The 21,052-nt window shown below is 48.0% G+C and overlaps 1 protein-coding gene across 1 annotated transcript in view; it reads left to right on the forward strand.

The window, feature by feature from the left end:
- Nucleotides 1-21,052, forward strand: part of LOC139421680 (DNA topoisomerase 3-alpha-like) — a 47,196-nt gene that overhangs the window by 17,934 nt on the left and 8,210 nt on the right. Inside the window, exons 9-16 of the mRNA XM_071172771.1 lie at nucleotides 711-785; nucleotides 878-960; nucleotides 3,090-3,300; nucleotides 9,243-9,428; nucleotides 11,710-11,839; nucleotides 14,678-14,791; nucleotides 17,907-18,072; nucleotides 18,196-18,342. Of these exons, the coding sequence (XP_071028872.1) occupies nucleotides 711-785; nucleotides 878-960; nucleotides 3,090-3,300; nucleotides 9,243-9,428; nucleotides 11,710-11,839; nucleotides 14,678-14,791; nucleotides 17,907-18,072; nucleotides 18,196-18,342 (1,112 nt within the window). The remainder of the gene's footprint in view (nucleotides 1-710; nucleotides 786-877; nucleotides 961-3,089; nucleotides 3,301-9,242; nucleotides 9,429-11,709; nucleotides 11,840-14,677; nucleotides 14,792-17,906; nucleotides 18,073-18,195; nucleotides 18,343-21,052) is intronic.

Raw genomic sequence — 21,052 nt, forward strand, 5'->3', positions numbered from 1 at the left:
GGGTCTGTCTGTGTGGAGGTAGGAGGGGGGGTCTGTCTGTATGGAAGTAGGAGGGGTGTCTGTCTGTATGGAGGTAGGAGGGGTGTCTGTCTGTATGGAGGTAGGAGGGGTGTCTGTCTGTATGGAGGTAGGAGGGGGGGTCTGTCTGTGTGGAGGTAGGAGGGGGGGGTCTGTCTGTGTGGAGGTAGGAGGGGTCTGTCTGTGATGAGTGGGGTCTGTCTGTCTGTCTGTCTGTGTGGAGGTAGGAGGGGTGTCTGTCTGTATGGAGGTAGGAGGGGTGTCTGTCTGTATGGAGGTAGGAGGGGGGGTCTGTCTGTGTGGAGGTAGGGGGTGTCTGTCTGTGATGAGGGGGGTTAGTACTTCATTCTTAGGAGTCTAAGCAAAGTTTTAGCTGGTGTTATTAGCAGCTTGTCTATTTTATAACTCTCTAAAACAACGTTTAGAGGCGGCTTGTGGTAGAGAAATGAACATGACCAAACTCTGTAAAACGACGTTGAGAGGCGGCTTGTGGTAGAGAAATTAACATTAAACAGCTCTGGGGGACATTCCTACAGTCAGCATGCCAGTTACACGCTCCCTCACAACTTGCAGCCCATGTGTCAGCTGAAGTTGACAGATTTTTGATGGGGATTTTTTAATATGTTACCGACTCTATTAAATACTAATCTTAACTGTTACGGTGATGATGATGTAATGACCTGAATTCCTAGGATCCCATAGCAACCGTCATCTCGGTAACCAGTAAACCCAAAAGCAAGTGGAGGCCTCTGCCCCTGGACACAGTGGTGAGGACACTAGCCATATATATACACACTGACACACACTCACATCTGTCTATTGACCAATGGTCTGCCTGTGTTGTTGTCTGGTCCAATAGGAAATGGAGAAGCTGGTTTCCAGGAAGTTGAGAATCGGCGCCAAAGAGACCATGAAGATCGCTGAGAAACTATACACACAGGGGTAAGGGTTTTCCCTAGTCCCTAAACCCTAGACCCTACTCCCTAAACCCTAGACCCTAAACCCTAGTCCCTACCCCCTAAACCGTGTCCCTACTCCCTAAACCTTAGACCCTAAACCCTAGTCCCTACTCCCTAAACCTTAGACCCTATACCCTAGACACTACTCCCTAAACCCTAGACCCTAAACCCTAGTCCCTACTCCCTAAACCCTAGACCCTACTCACTAAACCCTAGACCCTAAACCCTAGTCCCTACTCCCTAAACCCTAGTCCCTAAACCCTAGTCCCTAAACCTTAGACCCTAAACCCTAGTCCCTACTCCCTAAACCTTAGACCCTATACCCTAGACACTACTCCCTAAACCCTAGACCCTAAACCCTAGTCCCTACTCCCTAAACCCTAGACCCTACTCACTAAACCCTAGACCCTAAACCCTAGTCCCTACTCCCTAAACCATAGTCCCTACTCCCTAAACCCTAGACCCTAAACCCTACTCCCTTAACCTTAGACCCAAACCCCTACTCCCTAAACCTTAGACCCTAAACCCTAGACCCTAAACCCTAGTCCCTACTCCCTAAACCATAGTCCCTACTCCCTAAACCCTAGACCCTAAACCCTACTCCCTTAACCTTAGACCCAAAACCCTACTCCCTAAACCTTAGACCCTAAACCTTAGACCCTAAACCCTATGCCCTAGACCCTAAACCCTAGTCCCTACTCCCTAAACCTTACTCCCTACTCCCTAAACCCTAGTCCCTACTCCCTAAACCTTCAACCCTAAACCTTAGACCCTAACCATAGTTCCTACTCCCTAAACCCTAATCCCTACTCCCTAAACCCTAGTCCCTACTCCCTAAACCCTAGTCCCTACTCCCTAAACCTTAGACCCTAGACGTTAGTGGAGGACGTTAGTGGAGGAAGTTAGTGTCGCAGGTCTGGAGGACGTTAGTGGAGGACGTTAGTGTCGCAAGTCTGGAGGACGTTAGTGTCGCAGGTCTGGAGGACGCTAGTGTCGCAAGTCTGGAGGACGTTAGTTTCGCAGGTCCGGAGGACGCTAGTGTCGCAGGTCTGGAGGACGTTAGTGTCGCAGGTCTGGAGGACGTTAGTGTCGCAGGTCTGGAGGACATTAGTGGAGGACGTTAGTGTCGCAGGTCTGGAGGACGTTAGTGTCGCAGGTCTGGAGGACGTTAGTGTCGCATGTCCGGAGGACGTTAGTGTCACAAGTCTGGAGGACGTTAGTGTCGCAGGTCTGGAGGACGTTAGTGTCGCAAGTCTGGAGGACGTTAGTGTCGCAGGTCCGGAGGACGCTAGTGTCGCAGGTCTGGAGGACGTTAGTGGAGGACGTTAGTGGAGGACATTAGTGTCGCAAGTCTGGAGGACGTTAGTGTCGCAGGTCTGGAGGACGTTAGTGTCGCAGGTCTGGAGGACATTAGTGTCGCAGGTCTGGAGGACGTTAGTGGAGGACATTAGTGTCGCAAGTCCGGAGGACGCTAGTGTCGCAGGTCTGGAGGACGCTAGTGTCGCAGGTCTGGAGGACGTTAGTGTCGCAGGTCTGGAGGACGTTAGTGGAGGACATTAGTGGAGGACGTTAGTGGAGGACATTAGTGGAGGACGTTAGTGTCGCAGGTCTGGAGGACGTTAGTGGAGGACGTTAGTGGAGGACGTTAGTAGAGCAGGTCCGGAGGACGTTAGTGTCGCAGGTCTGGGGGACGTTATTGTCGCAAGTCCGGAGGATGTTAGTGTCGCAGGTCTGGAGGGCGTTAGTGGAGGATAGTGCATTTGAATGGGAGAGCTGGCATTCAGCGTTGGTACTCTGGTAAGCTACTGCCACTTGGTCAGTTCCCCAGGCTTTTAATCAACTTTCTGTTAACCAGGCCCCCAGGCTTTTATACATCTTTCTGTTAACCAGTTCCCCAGGCTTTTAATCATCTTTCTGTTAACAAGGCCCCCAGGCTTTTAATCATCTTTCTGTTAACAAGTTCCCCAGGCTTTTAATCATCTTTCTGGTAACCAGGCCCCCAGGCTTTTGGGAACTAGGAGAGTGAAACCTGGGTGTCCCAGGATTGCCTGTGAAGGCCCCCCTCATCAGTTGTAGAGGTGTGTGGTAATATTTTCATCTCTGTGTGTTTAGGTTAATCAGTTATCCGCGTACAGAGACCAACCTGTTTCCTAAGGACCTGGCCCTGGGCCCCTTGGTGGAGCATCAGACACACAGCCCCTCCTGGGGGGCCTTCGCTAGGGGGGTGATGGAGCAGCCAGGGGGACCCAACCCACGGCAGGGCACCAAGACAGATCAGGCTCATCCCCCTATACACCCCATCAAGTACACCAACACACTACAGGTATATATATATACACACCAAGTACACCAACACACTACAGGTATATATATATATATACCAAGTACACCAACACACTACAGGTATATATATATATATATACACCAAGTACACCAACACACTACAGGTATATATATATATATATACACCAAGTACACCAACACACTACAGGTATATATATATATACACACCAAGTACACCAACACACTACAGGTATATATATATATATATACACCAAGTACACCAACACACTACAGGTATATATATATACACCAAGTACACCAACACACTACAGGTATATATATATATATATATATACACACCAAGTACACCAACACACTACAGGTATATATATATATATACACCAAGTACACCAACACACTACAGGTATATATATATATATACACACCAAGTACACCAACACACTACAGGTATATATATATATATATACACCAAGTACACCAACACACTACAGGTATATATATATATACACCAAGTACACCAACACACTACAGGTATATATATATATATACACCAAGTACACCAACACACTACAGGTATATATATATATATATATACATCAAGTACACCAACACACTACAGGTATATATATATATACACCAAGTACACCAACACACTACAGGTATATATATATATATACACCAAGTACACCAACACACTACAGGTATATATATATATATACACCAAGTACACCAACACACTACAGGTATATATATATATATACACCAAGTACACCAACACACTACAGGTATATATATATATATATACACCAAGTACACCAACACACTACAGGTATATATATATATATATACACCAAGTACACCAACACACTACAGGTATATATATATATATATATATATACACCAAGTACACCAACACACTACAGGTATATATATATATATATACACCAAGTACACCAACACACTACAGGTATATATATATACACCAAGTACACCAACACACTACAGGTATATATATATATATACACCAAGTACACCAACACACTACAGGTATATATATATATACACCAAGTACACCAACACACTACAGGTATATATATATATACACCAAGTACACCAACACACTACAGGTATATATATATACACCAAGTACACCAACACACTACAGGTATATATATATATATACACCAAGTACACCAACACACTACAGGTATATATATATATATACACCAAGTACACCAACACACTACAGGTGTGTGTATATATATAATATATATATCAAGTACACCAACACTACAGGTATACAGTACACCTTAGCCAAATACATTTAAACTCAGTTTTTCACAATTCCTGACCATGTGGTCCCATGGTGTGTATTGTTATGTGGTCCCATGGTCCCATGGTGTGTATTGTTATGTGGTCCCATGGTGTTTATTGTTATGTGGTCCCATGGTGTGTGTTGTTATGTGGTCCCATGGTGTGTATTGTTATGTGGTCCCATGGTCCCATGGTGTGTGTTGTTATGTGGTCCCATGGTCCCATGGTGTGTGTTGTTATGTGGTCCCATGGTGTTTATTGTTATGTGGTCCCATGGTGTGTATTGTTATGTGGTCCCATGGTGTGTATTGTTATGTGGTCCCATGGTCCCATGGTGTTTATTGTTATGTGGTCCCATGGTGTGTATTGTTATGTGGTCCCATGGTGTGTATTGTTATGTGGTCCCATGGTCCCATGGTGTGTATTGTTATGTGGTCCCATGGTCCCATGGTGTTTATTGTTATGTGGTCCCATGGTGTGTATTGTTATGTGGTCCCATGGTGTTTATTGTTATGTGGTCCCATGGTCCCATGGTGTGTATTGTTATGTGGTCCCATGGTGTGTATTGTTATGTGGTCCCATGGTGTTTATTGTTATGTGGTCCCATGGTCCCATGGTGTGTATTGTTATGTGGTCCCATGGTGTGTATTGTTATGTGGTCCCATGGTGTGTATTGTTATGTGGTCCCATGGTCCCATGGTGTTTATTGTTATGTGGTCCCATGGTCCCATGGTGTGTATTGTTATGTGGTCCCATGGTGTGTATTGTTATGTGGTCCCATGGTGTGTATTGTTATGTGGTCCCATGGTCCCATGGTGTTTATTGTTATGTGGTCCCATGGTCCCATGGTGTGTATTGTTATGTGGTCCCATGGTGTGTATTGTTATGTGGTCCCATGGTGTTTATTGTTATGTGGTCCCATGGTGTGTATTGTTATGTGGTCCCATGGTCCCATGGTGTGTATTGTTATGTGGTCCCATGGTCCCATGGTGTGTATTGTTATGTGGTCCCATGGTGTGTATTGTTATGTGGTCCCATGGTCCCATGGTGTGTGTTGTTATGTGGTCCCATGGTGTGTATTGTTATGTGGTCCCATGGTGTGTATTGTTATGTGGTCCCATGGTGTGTATTGTTATGTGGTCCCATGGTGTTTATTGTTATGTGGTCCCATGGTGTGTATTGTTATGTGGTCCCATGGTGTGTATTGTTATGTGGTCCCATGGTCCCATGGTGTGTATTGTTATGTGGTCCCATGGTCCCATGGTGTGTGTTGTTATGTGGTCCCATGGTGTGTATTGTTATGTGGTCCCATGGTGTGTGTTGTTATGTGGTCCCATGGTGTTTATTGTTATGTGGTCCCATGGTGTGTATTGTTATGTGGTCCCATGGTGTGTATTGTTATGTGGTCCCATGGTGTTTATTGTTATGTGGTCCCATGGTGTGTATTGTTATGTGGTCCCATGGTGTGTATTGTTATGTGGTCCCATGGTGTGTATTGTTATGTGGTCCCATGGTGTGTATTGTTATGTGGTCCCATGGTGTGTATTGTTATGTGGTCCCATGGTGTGTATTGTTATGTGGTCCCATGGTGTGTATTGTTATGTGGTCCCATGGTGTTTATTGTTATGTGGTCCCATGGTGTTTATTGTTATGTGGTCCCATGGTGTTTATTGTTATGTGGTCCCATGGTGTGTATTGTTATGTGGTCCCATGGTGTGTATTGTTATGTGGTCCCATGGTCCCATGGTGTTTATTGTTATGTGGTCCCATGGTGTGTATTGTTATGTGGTCCCATGGTGTGTATTGTTATGTGGTCCCATGGTGTGTATTGTTATGTGGTCCCATGGTGTGTGTTGTTATGTGGTCCCATGGTGTGTATTGTTATGTGGTCCCATGGTGTGTATTGTTATGTGGTCCCATGGTGTGTATTGTTATGTGGTCCCATGGTCCCATGGTGTGTATTGTTATGTGGTCCCATGGTGTGTATTGTTATGTGGTCCCATGGTGTGTGTTGTTATGTGGTCTCATGGTGTGTGTTGTTATGTGGTCCCATGGTCCCATGGTGTGTATTGTTATGTGGTCCCATGGTGTGTATTGTTATGTGGTCCCATGGTGTGTATTGTTATGTGGTCCCATGGTGTGTATTGTTATGTGTTCCCATGGTGTGTATTGTTATGTGGTCCCATGGTGTGTATTGTTATGTGGTCCCATGGTGTGTGTTGTTATGTGGTCCCATGGTGTGTATTGTTATGTGGTCCCATGGTGTGTATTGTTATGTGGTCCCATGGTCCCATGGTGTGTATTGTTATGTGGTCCCATGGTGTGTATTGTTATGTGGTCCCATGGTCCCATGGTGTGTATTGTTATGTGGTCCCATGGTCCCATGGTCCCATGGTGTGTATTGTTATGTGGTCCCATGGTGTGTATTGTTATGTGGTCCCATGGTCCCATGGTGTGTATTGTTATGTGGTCCCATGGTCCCATGGTGTGTGTTGTTATGTGGTCCCATGGTGTGTATTGTTATGTGGTCCCATGGTCCCATGGTGTGTGTTGTTATGTGGTCCCATGGTGTGTATTGTTATGTGGTCCCATGGTGTGTATTGTTATGTGGTCCCATGGTGTGTATTGTTATGTGGTCCCATGGTGTGTATTGTTATGTGGTCCCATGGTGTGTATTGTTATGTGGTCCCATGGTGTGTATTGTTATGTGGTCCCATGGTGTTTATTGTTATGTGGTCCCATGGTCCCATGGTGTGTATTGTTATGTGGTCCCATGGTGTGTGTTGTTATGTGGTCCCATGGTGTTTATTGTTATGTGGTCCCATGGTGTTTATTGTTATGTGGTCCCATGGTCCCATGGTGTTTATTGTTATGTGGTCCCATGGTGTGTATTGTTATGTGGTCCCATGGTGTGTATTGTTATGTGGTCCCATGGTGTGTATTGTTATGTGGTCCCATGGTGTGTATTGTTATGTGGTCCCATGGTGTGTATTGTTATGTGGTCCCATGGTGTGTATTGTTATGTGGTCCCATGGTGTGTATTGTTATGTGGTCCCATGGTGTTTATTGTTATGTGGTCCCATGGTGTGTATTGTTATGTGGTCCCATGGTGTGTATTGTTATGTGGTCCCATGGTGTGTATTGTTATGTGGTCCCATGGTGTGTATTGTTATGTGGTCCCATGGTCCCATGGTGTGTGTTGTTATGTGGTCCCATGGTGTGTGTTGTTATGTGGTCCCATGGTGTGTATTGTTATGTGGTCCCATGGTGTGTGTTGTTATGTGGTCCCATGGTGTGTATTGTTATGTGGTCCCATGGTCCCATGGTGTGTGTTGTTATGTGGTCCCATGGTGTTTATTGTTATGTGGTCCCATGGTGTGTATTGTTATGTGGTCCCATGGTGTTTATTGTTATGTGGTCCCATGGTGTGTGTTGTTATGTGGTTCCATGGTGTGTATTGTTATGTGGTACCATGGTGTTTATTGTTATGTGGTCCCATGGTGTGTATTGTTATGTGGTCCCATGGTGTGTATTGTTATGTGGTACCATGGTCCCATGGTGTTTATTGTTATGTGGTCCCATGGTGTGTATTGTTATGTGGTCCCATGGTGTGTGTTGTTATGTGGTCCCATGGTGTGTATTGTTATGTGGTGCGAAACGGGGGAACCCAAGAACGGACTCAGAAGAGGAAGCAGGGATGAATGAACCAAAATGTTTATTGTACACAGAGAAATATGGAGTGCAGAACTGGGGTAGCTCATGAAGTCAACTTAGTGTATGTAAACTTCTGACCCACTGGAATTGTGATACAGTAAATTATAAGTGAAATAATCTGTCTGTAAACAATTGTTGGAAAAATGACTTGTGTCAAGCACAAAGTAGATGTCCTAACCGACTTCCCAAAACTATAGTTTGTTAACAAGAAATTTGTGGAGTGGTTGAAAAACGAGTTTTAATGACTCCAACCTAAGTGTATGTAAACTTCTGACTTCAACTGTATCTAGGGACATGGAGACATCGGGACACGGTCTAGGTCTATATAATCTATATAATATAACATATAATATAATATACTAGTGACTCCAACCTAAGTGTATGTAAAGTTCTGACATCAACTGTATGTACACCAAGTACACCAACCGTGTTCCTGAGTTGACTATCCTGATCTGTAAAACGGTGTTAAGTGACTAGATCTGAAATGTGTTTTCTGTCTCCAGGGCAACGAGCAGCGTGTGTATGAGACTATCCTGATCTGTAAAACGGTGTTAAGTGGCTAGATCTGAAATGTGTTTTCTGTCTCCAGGGCAACGAGCAGCGTGTGTATGAGACTATCCTGATCTGTAAAACGGTGTTAAGTGGCTAGATCTGAAATGTGTTTTCTGTCTCCAGGGCAACGAGCAGCGTGTGTATGAGACTATCCTGATCTGTAAAACGGTGTTAAGTGGCTAGATCTGAAATGTGTTTTCTGTCTCCAGGGCAACGAGCAGCGTGTGTATGAGACTATCCTGATCTGTAAAACGGTGTTAAGTGGCTAGATCTGAAATGTGTTTTCTGTCTCCAGGGCAACGAGCAGCGTGTGTATGAGACTATCCTGATCTGTAAAACGGTGTTAAGTGACTAGATCTGAAATGTGTTTTCTGTCTCCAGGGCAACGAGCAGCGTGTGTATGAGTTCATTGTGCGTCACTTCCTGGCGTGCGTATCCCTTGATGCTGTGGGGCAGGAAACGGTGGTCGAGGTGGAAATGGCTCACGAGAGGTTCTCCGCAAACGGCCTCATGATCATCAGGAGGAACTACCTGGACGTGTACCCCTACGACCGCTGGAGCACTAAGGTGGGGGGGTCATTTACCACGAGGGGGGGGGGGGGGTCATACCCCTACGACCGCTGGAGCACTAAGGTGGGGGGGGGGGGGGGGGGGTCATTTACCACGAGGGGGGGGGGGGGGTCATACCCCTACGACCGCTGGAGCACTAAGGTGGGGGGGGGGGTTCATACCCCTACGACCGCTGGAGCACTAAGGTGGGGGGGGGGTTCATACCCCTACGACCGCTGGAGCACTAAGGTGGGGGGGGGTTCATACCCCTACGACCGCTGGAGCACTAAGGTGGGGGGGGGGGGGGGGTTCATACCCCTACGACCGCTGGAGCACTAAGGTGGGGGGGGGGGTTCATACCCCTACGACCGCTGGAGCACTAAGGTGGGGGGGGGTCATTTACCATGAGGGGGGGGTCATACCCCTACGACCGCTGGAGCACTAAGGTGGGGGGGGGTCATTTACCACGAGGGGGGGTCATACCCCTACGACCGCTGGAGCACTAAGGTGGGGGGGGGGGGGGGGGGTTCATACCCCTACGACCGCTGGAGCACTAAGGTGGGGTGTCTTTATCACGTTGAATATATGAGGGTCCCGTTATGAACCCCTGGGGGGAGTCTTTATCACGTTGAATATATGAGGGTCACGTTATGAACCCCTGGGGGGGGGGGGGGGTCTTTATCATGTTGAATATATGAGGGTCCCGTTATGAACCCCTGGGGGGGGTCTTTATCATGTTGAATATATGAGGGTCCCGTTATGAACCCCTGGGGGGGGGGGGTCTTTATCATGTTGAATATATGAGGGTCACGTTATGAACCCCTGGGGGGGGGGTCTTTATCATGTTGAATATATGAGGGTCCCGTTATGAACCCCTGGGGGGGGGGGGGGGTCTTTATCATGTTGAATATATGAGGGTCCCGTTATGAACCCCTGGGGGGGGTCTTTATCATGTTGAATATATGAGGGTCCCGTTATGAACCCCTGGGGGGGTCTTTATCATGTTGAATATATGAGGGTCCCGTTATGAACCCCTGGGGGGGGTCTTTATCATGTTGAATATATGAGGGTCCCGTTATGAACCCCTGGGGGGGGGGGGGGGTCTTTATCATGTTGAATATATGAGGGTCCCGTTATGAACCCCTGGGGGGGGGGGGGTCTTTATCATGTTGAATATATGAGGGTCCCGTTATGAACCCCTGGGGGGGTCTTTATCATGTTGAATATATGAGGGTCCCGTTATGAACCCCTGGGGGGGGGGTCTTTATCATGTTGAATATATGAGGGTCCCGTTATGAACCCCTGGGGGGGGTCTTTATCATGTTGAATATATGAGGGTCCCGTTATGAACCCCTGGGGGGGGGGGGGGGTCTTTATCATGTTGAATATATGAGGGTCCCGTTATGAACCCCTGGGGGGGGTCTTTATCATGTTGAATATATGAGGGTCCCGTTATGAACCCCTGGGGGGGGGGGTCTTTATCATGTTGAATATATGAGGGTCCCGTTATGAACCCCTGGGGGGGTCTTTATCATGTTGAATATATGAGGGTCCCGTTATGAACCCCTGGGGGGGGTCTTTATCATGTTGAATATATGAGGGTCCCGTTATGAACCCCTGGGGGGGGGGGGTCTTTATCATGTTGAATATATGAGGGTCCCGTTATGAACCCCTGGGGGGGGTCTTTATCATGTTGAATATATGAGGGTCCCGTTATGAACCCCTGGGGGGGGGGGGGGGTCTTTATCATGTTGAATATATGAGGGTCCCGTTATGAACCCCTGGGGGGGGGTCTTTATCATGTTGAATATATGAGGGTCCCGTTATGAACCCCTGGGGGGGTCTTTATCATGTTGAATATATGAGGGTCCCGTTATGAACCCCTGGGGGGGTCTTTATCATGTTGAATATATGAGGGTCCCGTTATGAACCCCTGGGGGGGTCTTTATCATGTTGAATATATGAGGGTCCCGTTATGAACCCCTGGGGGGGGTCTTCATCATGTTGAAAATATGAGGGTCCCGTTATGAACCCCTGGGGGGGGGTCTTTATCATGTTGAATATATGAGGGTCCCGTTATGAACCCCTGGGGGGGTCTTTATCATGTTGAATATATGAGGGTCCCGTTATGAACCCCTGGGGGGGGGGGGTCTTCATCATGTTGAATATATGAGGGTCCCGTTATGAACCCCTGGGGGGGTCTTTATCATGTTGAATGTATGAGGGTGTGAGCCACTGGGGGACTCCACATAATGTTTGTTTGTTAATGTGTGTGTGTGTGTGTGTGTGTGTGTTTCAGGTGATCCCAGTGTATGAGCAGGGTAGCCAGTTCCAGCCGTCAGCGATAGAGATGCTGGATGGCCAGACCTCTCCTCCTCAACTCCTCACGGAGGCAGACCTCATATCACTGATGGAGAAACACGGCATCGGTACACACACACTACACACACACACACACACACACACACACACACAGCTGAATATCCAGATGACTATCAGGTTAACTGCAGTGTGTTAGTGGTTAACTGCAGTATGTTAGTGGTTAACTGCAGTGTGTTAGTGGTTAACTGCAGTGTGTTTGTTAGTGGTTAACTGCAGTGTGTTTGTTAGTGGTTAACTGCAGTGTGTTTGTTAGTGGTTAACTGCAGTGTGTTTGTTAGTGGTTAACTGCAGTGTGTTAGTGGTTAACTGCAGTGTGTTAGTGGTTAACTGCAGTGTGTTAGTGGTTAACTGCAGTGTGTTAGTGGTTAACTGCAGTGTGTTTGTTAGTGGTTAACTGCAGTGTGTTTGTGGTTAACTGCAGTGTGTTAGTGGTTAACTGCAGTGTGTTTGTTAGTGGTTAACTGCAGTGTGTTAGTGGTTAACTGCAGTGTGTTTGTTAGTGGTTAACTGCAGTGTGTTAGTGGTTAACTGCAGTGTGTTAGTGGTTAACTGCAGTGTGTTTGTTAGTGGTTAACTGCAGTGTGTTAGTGGTTAACTGCAGTGTGTTTGTTAGTGGTTAACTGCAGTGTGTTAGTGGTTAACTGCAGTGTGTTAGTGGTTAACTGCAGTGTGTTTGTTAGTGGTTAACTGCAGTGTGTTAGTGGTTAACTGCAGTGTGTTAGTGGTTAACTGCAGTGTGTTTGTTAGTGGTTAACTGCAGTGTGTTTGTTAGTGGTTAACTGCTGTGTGTTAGTGGTTAACTGCAGTGTGTCTGTTAGTGGTTAACTGCAGTGTGTTAGTGGTTAACTGCTGTGTGTTAGTGGTTAACTGCAGTGTGTTAGTGGTTAACTGCAGTGTGTTTGTTAGTGGTTAACTGCAGTGTGTTTGTTAGTGGTTAACTGCAGTGTGTTTGTTAGTGGTTAACTGCAGTGTGTTAGTGGTTAACTGCAGTGTGTTAGTGGTTAACTGCAGTGTGTTTGTTAGTGGTTAACTGCAGTGTGTTAGTGGTTAACTGCAGTGTGTTAGTGGTTAACTGCAGTGTGTTAGTGGTTAACTGCAGTGTGTTAGTGGTTAACTGCAGTGTGTTAGTGGTTAACTGCAGTGTGTTAGTGGTTAACTGCAGTGTGTTTGTTAGTGGTTAACTGCAGTGTGTTAGTGGTTAACTGCAGTGTGTTAGTGGTTAACTGCAGTGTGTTAGTGGTTAACTGCAGTGTGTTAGTGGTTAACTGCAGTGTGTTAGTGGTTAACTGCAGTGTGTTTGTTAGTGGTTAACTGCAGTGTGTGTGTTAGTGGTTAACTGCAGTGTGTTTGTTAGTGGTTAACTGCAGTGTGTTTGTTAGTGGTTAACTGCAGTGTGTTAGTGGTTAACTGCAGTGTGTTTGTTAGTGGTTAACTGCAGTGTGTTAGTGGTTAACTGCAGTGTGTTTGTTAGTGGTTAACTGCAGTGTGTTTGTTAGTGGTTAACTGCAGTGTGTTAGTGGTTAACTGCAGTGTGTTTGTTAGTGGTTAACTGCAGTGTGTTAGTGGTTAACTGCAGTGTGTTTGTTAGTGGTTAACTGCAGTGTGTTTGTTAGTGGTTAACTGCAGTGTGTTTGTTAGTGGTTAACTGCAGTGTGTTTGTTAGTGGTTAACTGCAGTGTGTTTGTTAGTGGTTAACTGCAGTGTGTTTGTTAGTGGTTAACTGCAGTGTGTTTGTTAGTGGTTAACTGCAGTGTGTTTGTTAGTGGTTAACTGCAGTGTGTTTGTTAGTGGTTAACTGCAGTGTGTTAGTGGTTAACTGCAGTGTGTTAGTGGTTAACTGCAGTGTGTTAGTGGTTAACTGCAGTGTGTTTGTTAGTGGTTAACTGCAGTGTGTTAGTGGTTAACTGCAGTGTGTTTGTTAGTGGTTAACTGCTGTGTGTTAGTGGTTAACTGCAGTGTGTTTGTTAGTGGTTAACTGCAGTGTGTTAGTGGTTAACTGCAGTGTGTTAGTGGTTAACTGCAGTGTGTTTGTTAGTGGTTAACTGCTGTGTGTTAGTGGTTAACTGCAGTGTGTCTGTTAGTGGTTAACTGCAGTGTGTTAGTGGTTAACTGCTGTGTGTTAGTGGTTAACTGCAGTGTGTTAGTGGTTAACTGCAGTGTGTTTGTTAGTGGTTAACTGCAGTGTGTTTGTTAGTGGTTAACTGCAGTGTGTTTGTTAGTGGTTAACTGCAGTGTGTTAGTGGTTAACTGCAGTGTGTTAGTGGTTAACTGCAGTGTGTTTGTTAGTGGTTAACTGCAGTGTGTTAGTGGTTAACTGCAGTGTGTTAGTGGTTAACTGCAGTGTGTTAGTGGTTAACTGCAGTGTGTTAGTGGTTAACTGCAGTGTGTTAGTGGTTAACTGCAGTGTGTTTGTTAGTGGTTAACTGCAGTGTGTTTGTTAGTGGTTAACTGCAGTGTGTTAGTGGTTAACTGCAGTGTGTTAGTGGTTAACTGCAGTGTGTTAGTGGTTAACTGCAGTGTGTTAGTGGTTAACTGCAGTGTGTTAGTGGTTAACTGCAGTGTGTTAGTGGTTAACTGCAGTGTGTTTGTTAGTGGTTAACTGCAGTGTGTTTGTTAGTGGTTAACTGCAGTGTGTTTGTTAGTGGTTAACTGCAGTGTGTTTGTTAGTGGTTAACTGCAGTGTGTTAGTGGTTAACTGCAGTGTGTTTGTTAGTGGTTAACTGCAGTGTGTTTGTTAGTGGTTAACTGCAGTGTGTTTGTTAGTGGTTAACTGCAGTGTACTTGTTAGTTTTTAACTGTAGTATATTTGTTAGTGGTTAACTGCAGTGTGTTAGTGGTTAACTGCAGTGTGTTTGTTAGTGGTTAACTGCAGTGTGTTTTAACAGGTACGGATGCCACCCACGCAGATCACATTGAGACCATAAAGAGCCGTATGTACGTGGGACTAACAGCTGATCAGAGGTTTCTACCAGGAGAACTGGGGATGGGACTGGTGGAGGGTAGGTACTGGGGGGAAGGGGGGTATAGGGTAGGTACGGGGGACTGGTGGAGGGTAGGTCCGGGGACTGGTGGGGGGTAGGTACGGGGGACTGGTGGAGGGTAGGTCCGGGGACTGGTGGAGGGTAGGTACGGGGGGAAAGGGGTGGGTGTGGAGGGTAGGTACGAGTGGATGGGACTGGTGGAGGGTAGGCACGAGGGGATGGGTCTGGTGGAGGGTAGGTACGGGGGGAAAGGGGTGGGTGTGGAGAGTAGGTACGAGGGGATGGGACTGGTGGAGGGTAGGTACGGGGGGAAAGCGGTGGGTGTGGAGAGTAGGTACGGGGGAAGGGACTGGTGGAGGGTAGATAGTGGGGGAAGGGACTGGTGGAGGGTAGGTACGGGGGGAAGGGACTGTTGGAGGGTAGGTACGGGGTTGATGGGTGGAGGGTAGGTACGGGGGGAAGGGACTGTTGGAGGGTAGGTACGGGGTTGATGGGTGGAGGGTAGGTACAGGGGGGAAGGGACTGTTGGAGAGTAGGTACGGGGGAAGGGACTGGTGGAGGGTAGATAGTGGGGGAAAGGACTGGTTGAGGGTAGATAGTGGGGGAAGGGACTGGTGGAGGGTAGGTACGGGGTTGATGGGGGGTGGAGGGTAGGTACGGGGGGGAAGGGACTGGTGGAGGGTAGGTACAGGGGGAAGGGACTGGTGGAGGGTAGGTACGGGGGAAGGGACTGGTGGAGGGTAGGTACGGGGGAAGGGACTGGTGGAGGGTAGGTACAGGGGAAGGGACTGGTGGAGGATAGGTACAGGGGGAAGGGACTGGTGGAGGGTAGGTACGGGGTTGATGGGGGGTGGAGGGTAGGTATGGGGGGAAGGGACTCGTGGAGGGTAGGTACGGGGTTGATGGGGGGTGGAGGGTAGGTACGGGGGGGAAGGGACTGGTGGAGGGTAGGTACAGTGCGGAAGGGGGGTAGAGGGTAGGTACGGGGGAAGGGACTGGTGGAGGGTAGGTACGGGGGAGAAGGGACTGGTGGAGGGTAGGTACGGGGGGAAGGGACTGGTGGAGGGTAGGTACGGGGGGAAGGGACTGTTGGAGGGTAGGTACAGGGGAAGGGACTGGTGGAGGATAGGTACAGGGGGAAGGGACTGGTGGAGGGTAGGTACGGGGTTGATGGGGGGTGGAGGGTAGGTATGGGGGGAAGGGACTCGTGGAGGGTAGGTACGGGGGGAAGGGACTGGTGGAGGGTAGGTACAGTGCGGAAGGGGGGTAGAGGGTAGGTACGGGGGGAAGGGACTGGTGGAGGGTAGGTACGGGGGACTGGTGGAGGGTAGGTACGGGGGGGGCTGGTGGAGGGTAGGTACGGGGGGGAAGGGACTGGTGGAGGGTAGGTACGGGGGGGGTGGAGGGTAGGTACGGGGGTGGGGGGCTGGTGGAGGGTAGGTACGGAGGGGAAGGGACCGGTGGATGGTAGGTACGGGGTTGATGGGGGGTGGAGGTAGGTACGGTGGGGAAGGGACTGTTGGAGAGTAGGTACGGGGGGATGGGGGTGGAGGGTAGGTACGGGGTTGATGGGGGGTGGAGGGTAGGTACGGGGGGGAAGGGACTGGTGGAGGGTAGGTACGGGGGAAGGGACTGGTGGAGGGTAGGTACGGGGGAGAAGGGACTGGTGGAGGGTAGGTACGGGGGAAGGGACTGGTGGAGGGTAGGTACGGGGGAGAAGGGAGTGGTGGAGGGTAGGTACGGGGGAGAAGGGACTGGTGGAGGGTAGGTATGGTGGGAAGGGACTGGTGGAGGGTAGGTACCAGGGGGATGGGGGGTGGAGGGTAGGTACAGGGGGAAGGGACTGGTGGAGGGTAGGTACAGGGGGAAGGGACTGGTGGAGGGTAGGTACAGGGGGAAGGGACTGGTGGAGGGTAGGTACAGGGGGAAGGGACTGGTGGAGGGTAGGTACGGGGGAAGGGACTGGTGGAGGATAGGTACAAGGGGAAGGGACTGGTGGAGGGTAGGTGCGGGGTTGATGGGGGGTGGAGGGTAGGTACGGGGGGGAAGGGACTCGTGGAAGGTAGGTACTGGGGGAAGGGACTGGTGGAGGGTAGGGACAGTGCGGAAGGGGGGTAGAGGGTAGGTACGGGGGGGGAGGGACTGGTGGAGGGTAGGTACGAGGGACTGGTGGAGGGTAGGTACGGGGTTGATGGGGGGGTGGAGGGTAGGTACGGGGGGGAAGGGACTGATGGAGGGTAGGTACGGAGGGAAGGGACTGGCGGAGGGTAGGTACGGGGGACTGGTGGAGGGTAGGTACGGGGGGGGGGCTGGTGGAGGGTAGGTACGGGGGGATGGGGGGGTGGAGGGTAGGTACGGGGGGAAGGGACTGGTGGAGGGTAGGTACGGGGGGGAAGGGACTGGTGGAGGGTAGGTACTGGGGGGAAGGGACTGGTGGAGAGTAGGGAAGGGGGACTGGTGGAGGGTAGGTACGGGGGGATGGGGGGGTGGAGGGTAGGTACGGGGGGAAGGGACTGGTGGAGGGTATGTACTGGGGGGAAGGGACTGGTGGAGTGTAGGGAAGGGGGACTGGTGGAGGGTAGGTATGGGGGGAAGGGACTGGTGGAGGGTAGGGAAGGGGGACTGGTGGAGGGTAGGTATGGGAGTGAAGGACTGGTGGAGGGTAGGTACGAATGACTCCCTACTGTAAGTGTCTCTGGATTAGAGAGTCTGCTAAATGACTCACTACTGTAGTGTCTCTGGATGAGAGAGTCTGCTAAATGACTCCCTACTGTAGTGGCTCTGGATCAGAGAGTCTGCTAAATGACTCACTACTGTAGTGTCTCTGGATGAGAGAGTCTGCTAAATGACTCCCTACTGTAAGTGTCTCTGGATCAGAGAGTCTGCTAAATGACTCACTACTGTAGTGTCTCTGGATCAGAGAGTCTGCTAAATGACTCCCTACTGTAGTGGCTCTGGATCAGAGAGTCTGCTAAATGACTCACTACTGTAGTGTCTCTGGATCAGAGAGTCTGCTAAATGACTCCCTACTGTAGTGGCTCTGGATCAGAGAGTCTGCTAAATGACTCACTACTGTAGTGGCTTTGGATAAGAGAGTCTGCTAAATGACTCCGATGTGAATGTGTGTCTGTAGGTTATAACTCCATGGGGTATGAGATGTCTAAGCCACACCTGCGGGCGGAGCTGGAGGCGGACCTGAAGCTGGTATCGGAGGGGAGGAAGGACAAACAGAGCGTGTTGAGACACCACATTCAAAAATACAAGACGGTCTTCGTAGAGTCTGTTAAGAAAGCCAAGAGGTGAAACACACACACACACACACACACACACACACACACATACAGTGTATATACACACACACACACAGTGTATACATACAGACACACAGCAGTTGTAATGTGTTGTTTCTTGTCGTCTCTCAGGTTGGACGAGGCTCTGTCTATCTATCTGGGCGCTGCCCAGGAGTTCAGCGAATCAGAGCAGCAGGATATGGAAATGCCCCTCCCAGTCAGGAAATGTCCTCAGTGTGGGCGGGACATGGTGCTGCGGAGGAGGAAGGAGGGGAACGGGTGAGACGGGGGAGACAGATTAGACGAGGACACTAGGGGAAGGGATGAGACGGGGGAGATTGGGGAAGGGTGGAGACTGGGGGGAGGGATGAGACTGGGGGACGGAGGAGATTGGGGAAGGGTGGAGACTGGGGGAGACAAATTTTATGAAGGAAGGTTGGTTCTGTTGGGAAGGAAGGTTGGTTCTGTTGGGACGGAAGGTTGGTTCTGTTGGGACGGAAGGTTGGTTCTGTTGGGAAGGAAGGTTGGTTCTGTTGTGAAGGAAAGTTGGTTCTGTTGTGACGGAAGGTTGGTTCTGTTGGGACGGAAGGTTGGTTCTGTTGGGACGGAAGGTTGGTTCTGTTGGGAAGGAAGGTTGGTTCTGTTGGGAAGGAAGGTTGGTTCTGTTGGGAAGGAAGGTTGGTTCTGCTGGGAAGGAAGGTTGGTTCTGTTGGGAAGGAAGGTAGGTTTTGTTGTTGTGAAGGACGGTTGGTTCTGTTGGGAAGGAAGGTTGGTTCTGTTGTGAAGGAAGGTTGGTTCTGTTGTGAAGGAAGGTTGGTTCTGTTGTGAAGGAAGGTTTGTTTTGTTGTTGTGAAGGAAGGTTGGTTCTGTTGTTGTGAAGGAAGGTTGGTTCTGTTGTGAAGAAAGGTTGGTTCTGTTGTGAAGGTTTGTTTTGTTGTTGTGAAGGAAGGACTGTTTTGTTGTTGTGAAGGAAGGTTATTTTTGTTGTGAAGGAAGGTTAGTTTTGTTGTGAAGGAAGGTTGGTTCTGTTGTGAAGGAAAGTTTGTTTTGTTGTTTTGAAGGAAGGATTGTTCGTTCTGTTGTTATGAAGGAAGGTCTGTTTTGTTGTTGTGAAGGAAGGAAGGTTTGTTTTGTTGTTGTGAAAGAAGGTTTGTTTGGTTGTTGTGAAAGAAGGTTTGTTTGGTTGTTGTGAAGGAAGGAAGGTCCGTTTTGTTGTCGTGAAGGAAGGTTTGTTTTGTTGTTGTGAAGGAAGGAAGGTTCGTTTTGTTGTTGTGAAGGAAGGAAGGAAGGGAGGTTCATTTTGTTGTTGTGAAGGAAGGACAGTTCGTTTTGTTGTTGTGAAGGAAGGAAGGTTAGTTTTGTTGTTGTGGAGGAAGTACGGTTTGTTTTGTTGTTGTGAAGGAAGGTTCGTTCTGTTTTGCGGAAGGAAGGTTCGTTCTGTTGTTGTGAAGGAAGGAAGGTTCGTTTTGTTGTTGTGGAGGAAGTACGGTTAGTTCTGTTGTTGTGAAGGAAGGACGGTTCGTTTTGTTGTTGTGAAGGAAGGAAGGAAGGTTCGTTTTGTTGTTGTGAAGGAAGGAAGGAAGGAAGGTTGGTTCTGTTGTTGTGAAGGAAGGTTGGTTCTGTTGTGAAGGAAGGTTGGTTCTGTTGTGAAGGAAGGTTTGTTTTGTTGTTGTGAAGGAAGGTTGGTTCTGTTGTTGTGAAGGAAGGTTGGTTCTGTTGTGAAGGTTTGTTTTGTTGTTGTGAAGGAAGGTTAGTTTTGTTGTGAAGGAAGGTTGGTTCTGTTGTGAAGGAAAGTTTGTTTTGTTGTTTTGAAGGAAGGATTGTTTGTTCTGTTGTTATGAAGGAAGGTCTGTTTTGTTGTTATGAAGGAAGGTCTGTTTTGTTGTTGTGAAGGAAGGAAGGTTTGTTTTGTTGTTGTGAAAGAAGGTTTGTTTGGTTGTTGTGAAAGAAGGTTTGTTTGGTTGTTGTGAAGGAAGGAAGGTCCGTTTTGTTGTTGTGAAGGAAGGTTTGTTTTGTTGTTGTGAAGGAAGGAAGGTTCATTTTGTTGTTGTGAAGGAAGGACAGTTTGTTTTGTTGTTGTGAAGGAAGGAAGGTTAGTTTTGTTGTTGTGGAGGAAGTACGGTTCGTTTTGTTGTTGTGAAGGAAGGTTTGTTCTGTTTTGGAGAAGGAAGGTTAGTTCTGTTGTTGTGAAGGAAGGATGGTTCGTTTTGTTGTTGTGAAGGAAGGAAGGAAGGTTCGTTTTGTTGTTGTGAAGGAAGGAAGGAAGGTTGGTTCTGTTGTTGTGAAGGAAAGTTTGTTTTGTTTTTTTGAAGGAAGGATTGTTCGTTCTGTTGTTATGAAGGAAGGTCTGTTTTGTTGTTATGAAGGAAGGTCTGTTTTGTTGTTGTGAAGGAAGGAAGGAAGGTTTGTTTTGTTGTTGTGAAAGAAGGTTTGTTTGGTTGTTGTGAAGGAAGGTTTGTTTTGTTGTTGTGAAGGAAGGAAGGAAGGAAGGTTAGTTTTGTTGTTGTGAAGGAGGAAGGAAGGTTTGTTTTGTTGTTGTGAAGGAAGGAGGGAAGGTTTGTTTTGTTGTTGTGAAAGAAGGTTTGTTTGGTTGTTGTGAAGGAAGGTTCGTTTTGTTGTTGTGAAGGAAGGAAGGAAGGAAGGTTTGTTTTGTTGTTGTGAAGGAGGGAAGGTTTGTTTTGTTGTTGTGAAAGAAGGTTTGTTTTGTTGTTGTGAAGGAAGGACAGTTCGTTTTGTTGTTGTGAAGGAAGGAAGGTCTGTTTTGTTGTTATGAAGGAAGGTCTGTTTTGTTGTTGTGAAGGAAGGAAGGAAGGTTTGTTTTGTTGTTGTGAAAGAAGGTTTGTTTGGTTGTTGTGAAGGAAGGAAGGAAGGAAGGTTAGTTTTGTTGTTGTGAAGGAAGGAAGGAAGGAAGGTTCGTTTTGTTGTTGTGAAGGAGGAAGGAAGGTTTGTTTTGTTGTTGTGAAGGAGGGAAGGAAGGTTTGTTTTGTTG

The sequence above is a fragment of the Oncorhynchus clarkii genome, chromosome 12 (genome assembly GCF_045791955.1).
Source record: "Oncorhynchus clarkii lewisi isolate Uvic-CL-2024 chromosome 12, UVic_Ocla_1.0, whole genome shotgun sequence".
Taxonomy (NCBI): Eukaryota; Metazoa; Chordata; class Actinopteri; order Salmoniformes; family Salmonidae; genus Oncorhynchus; species Oncorhynchus clarkii.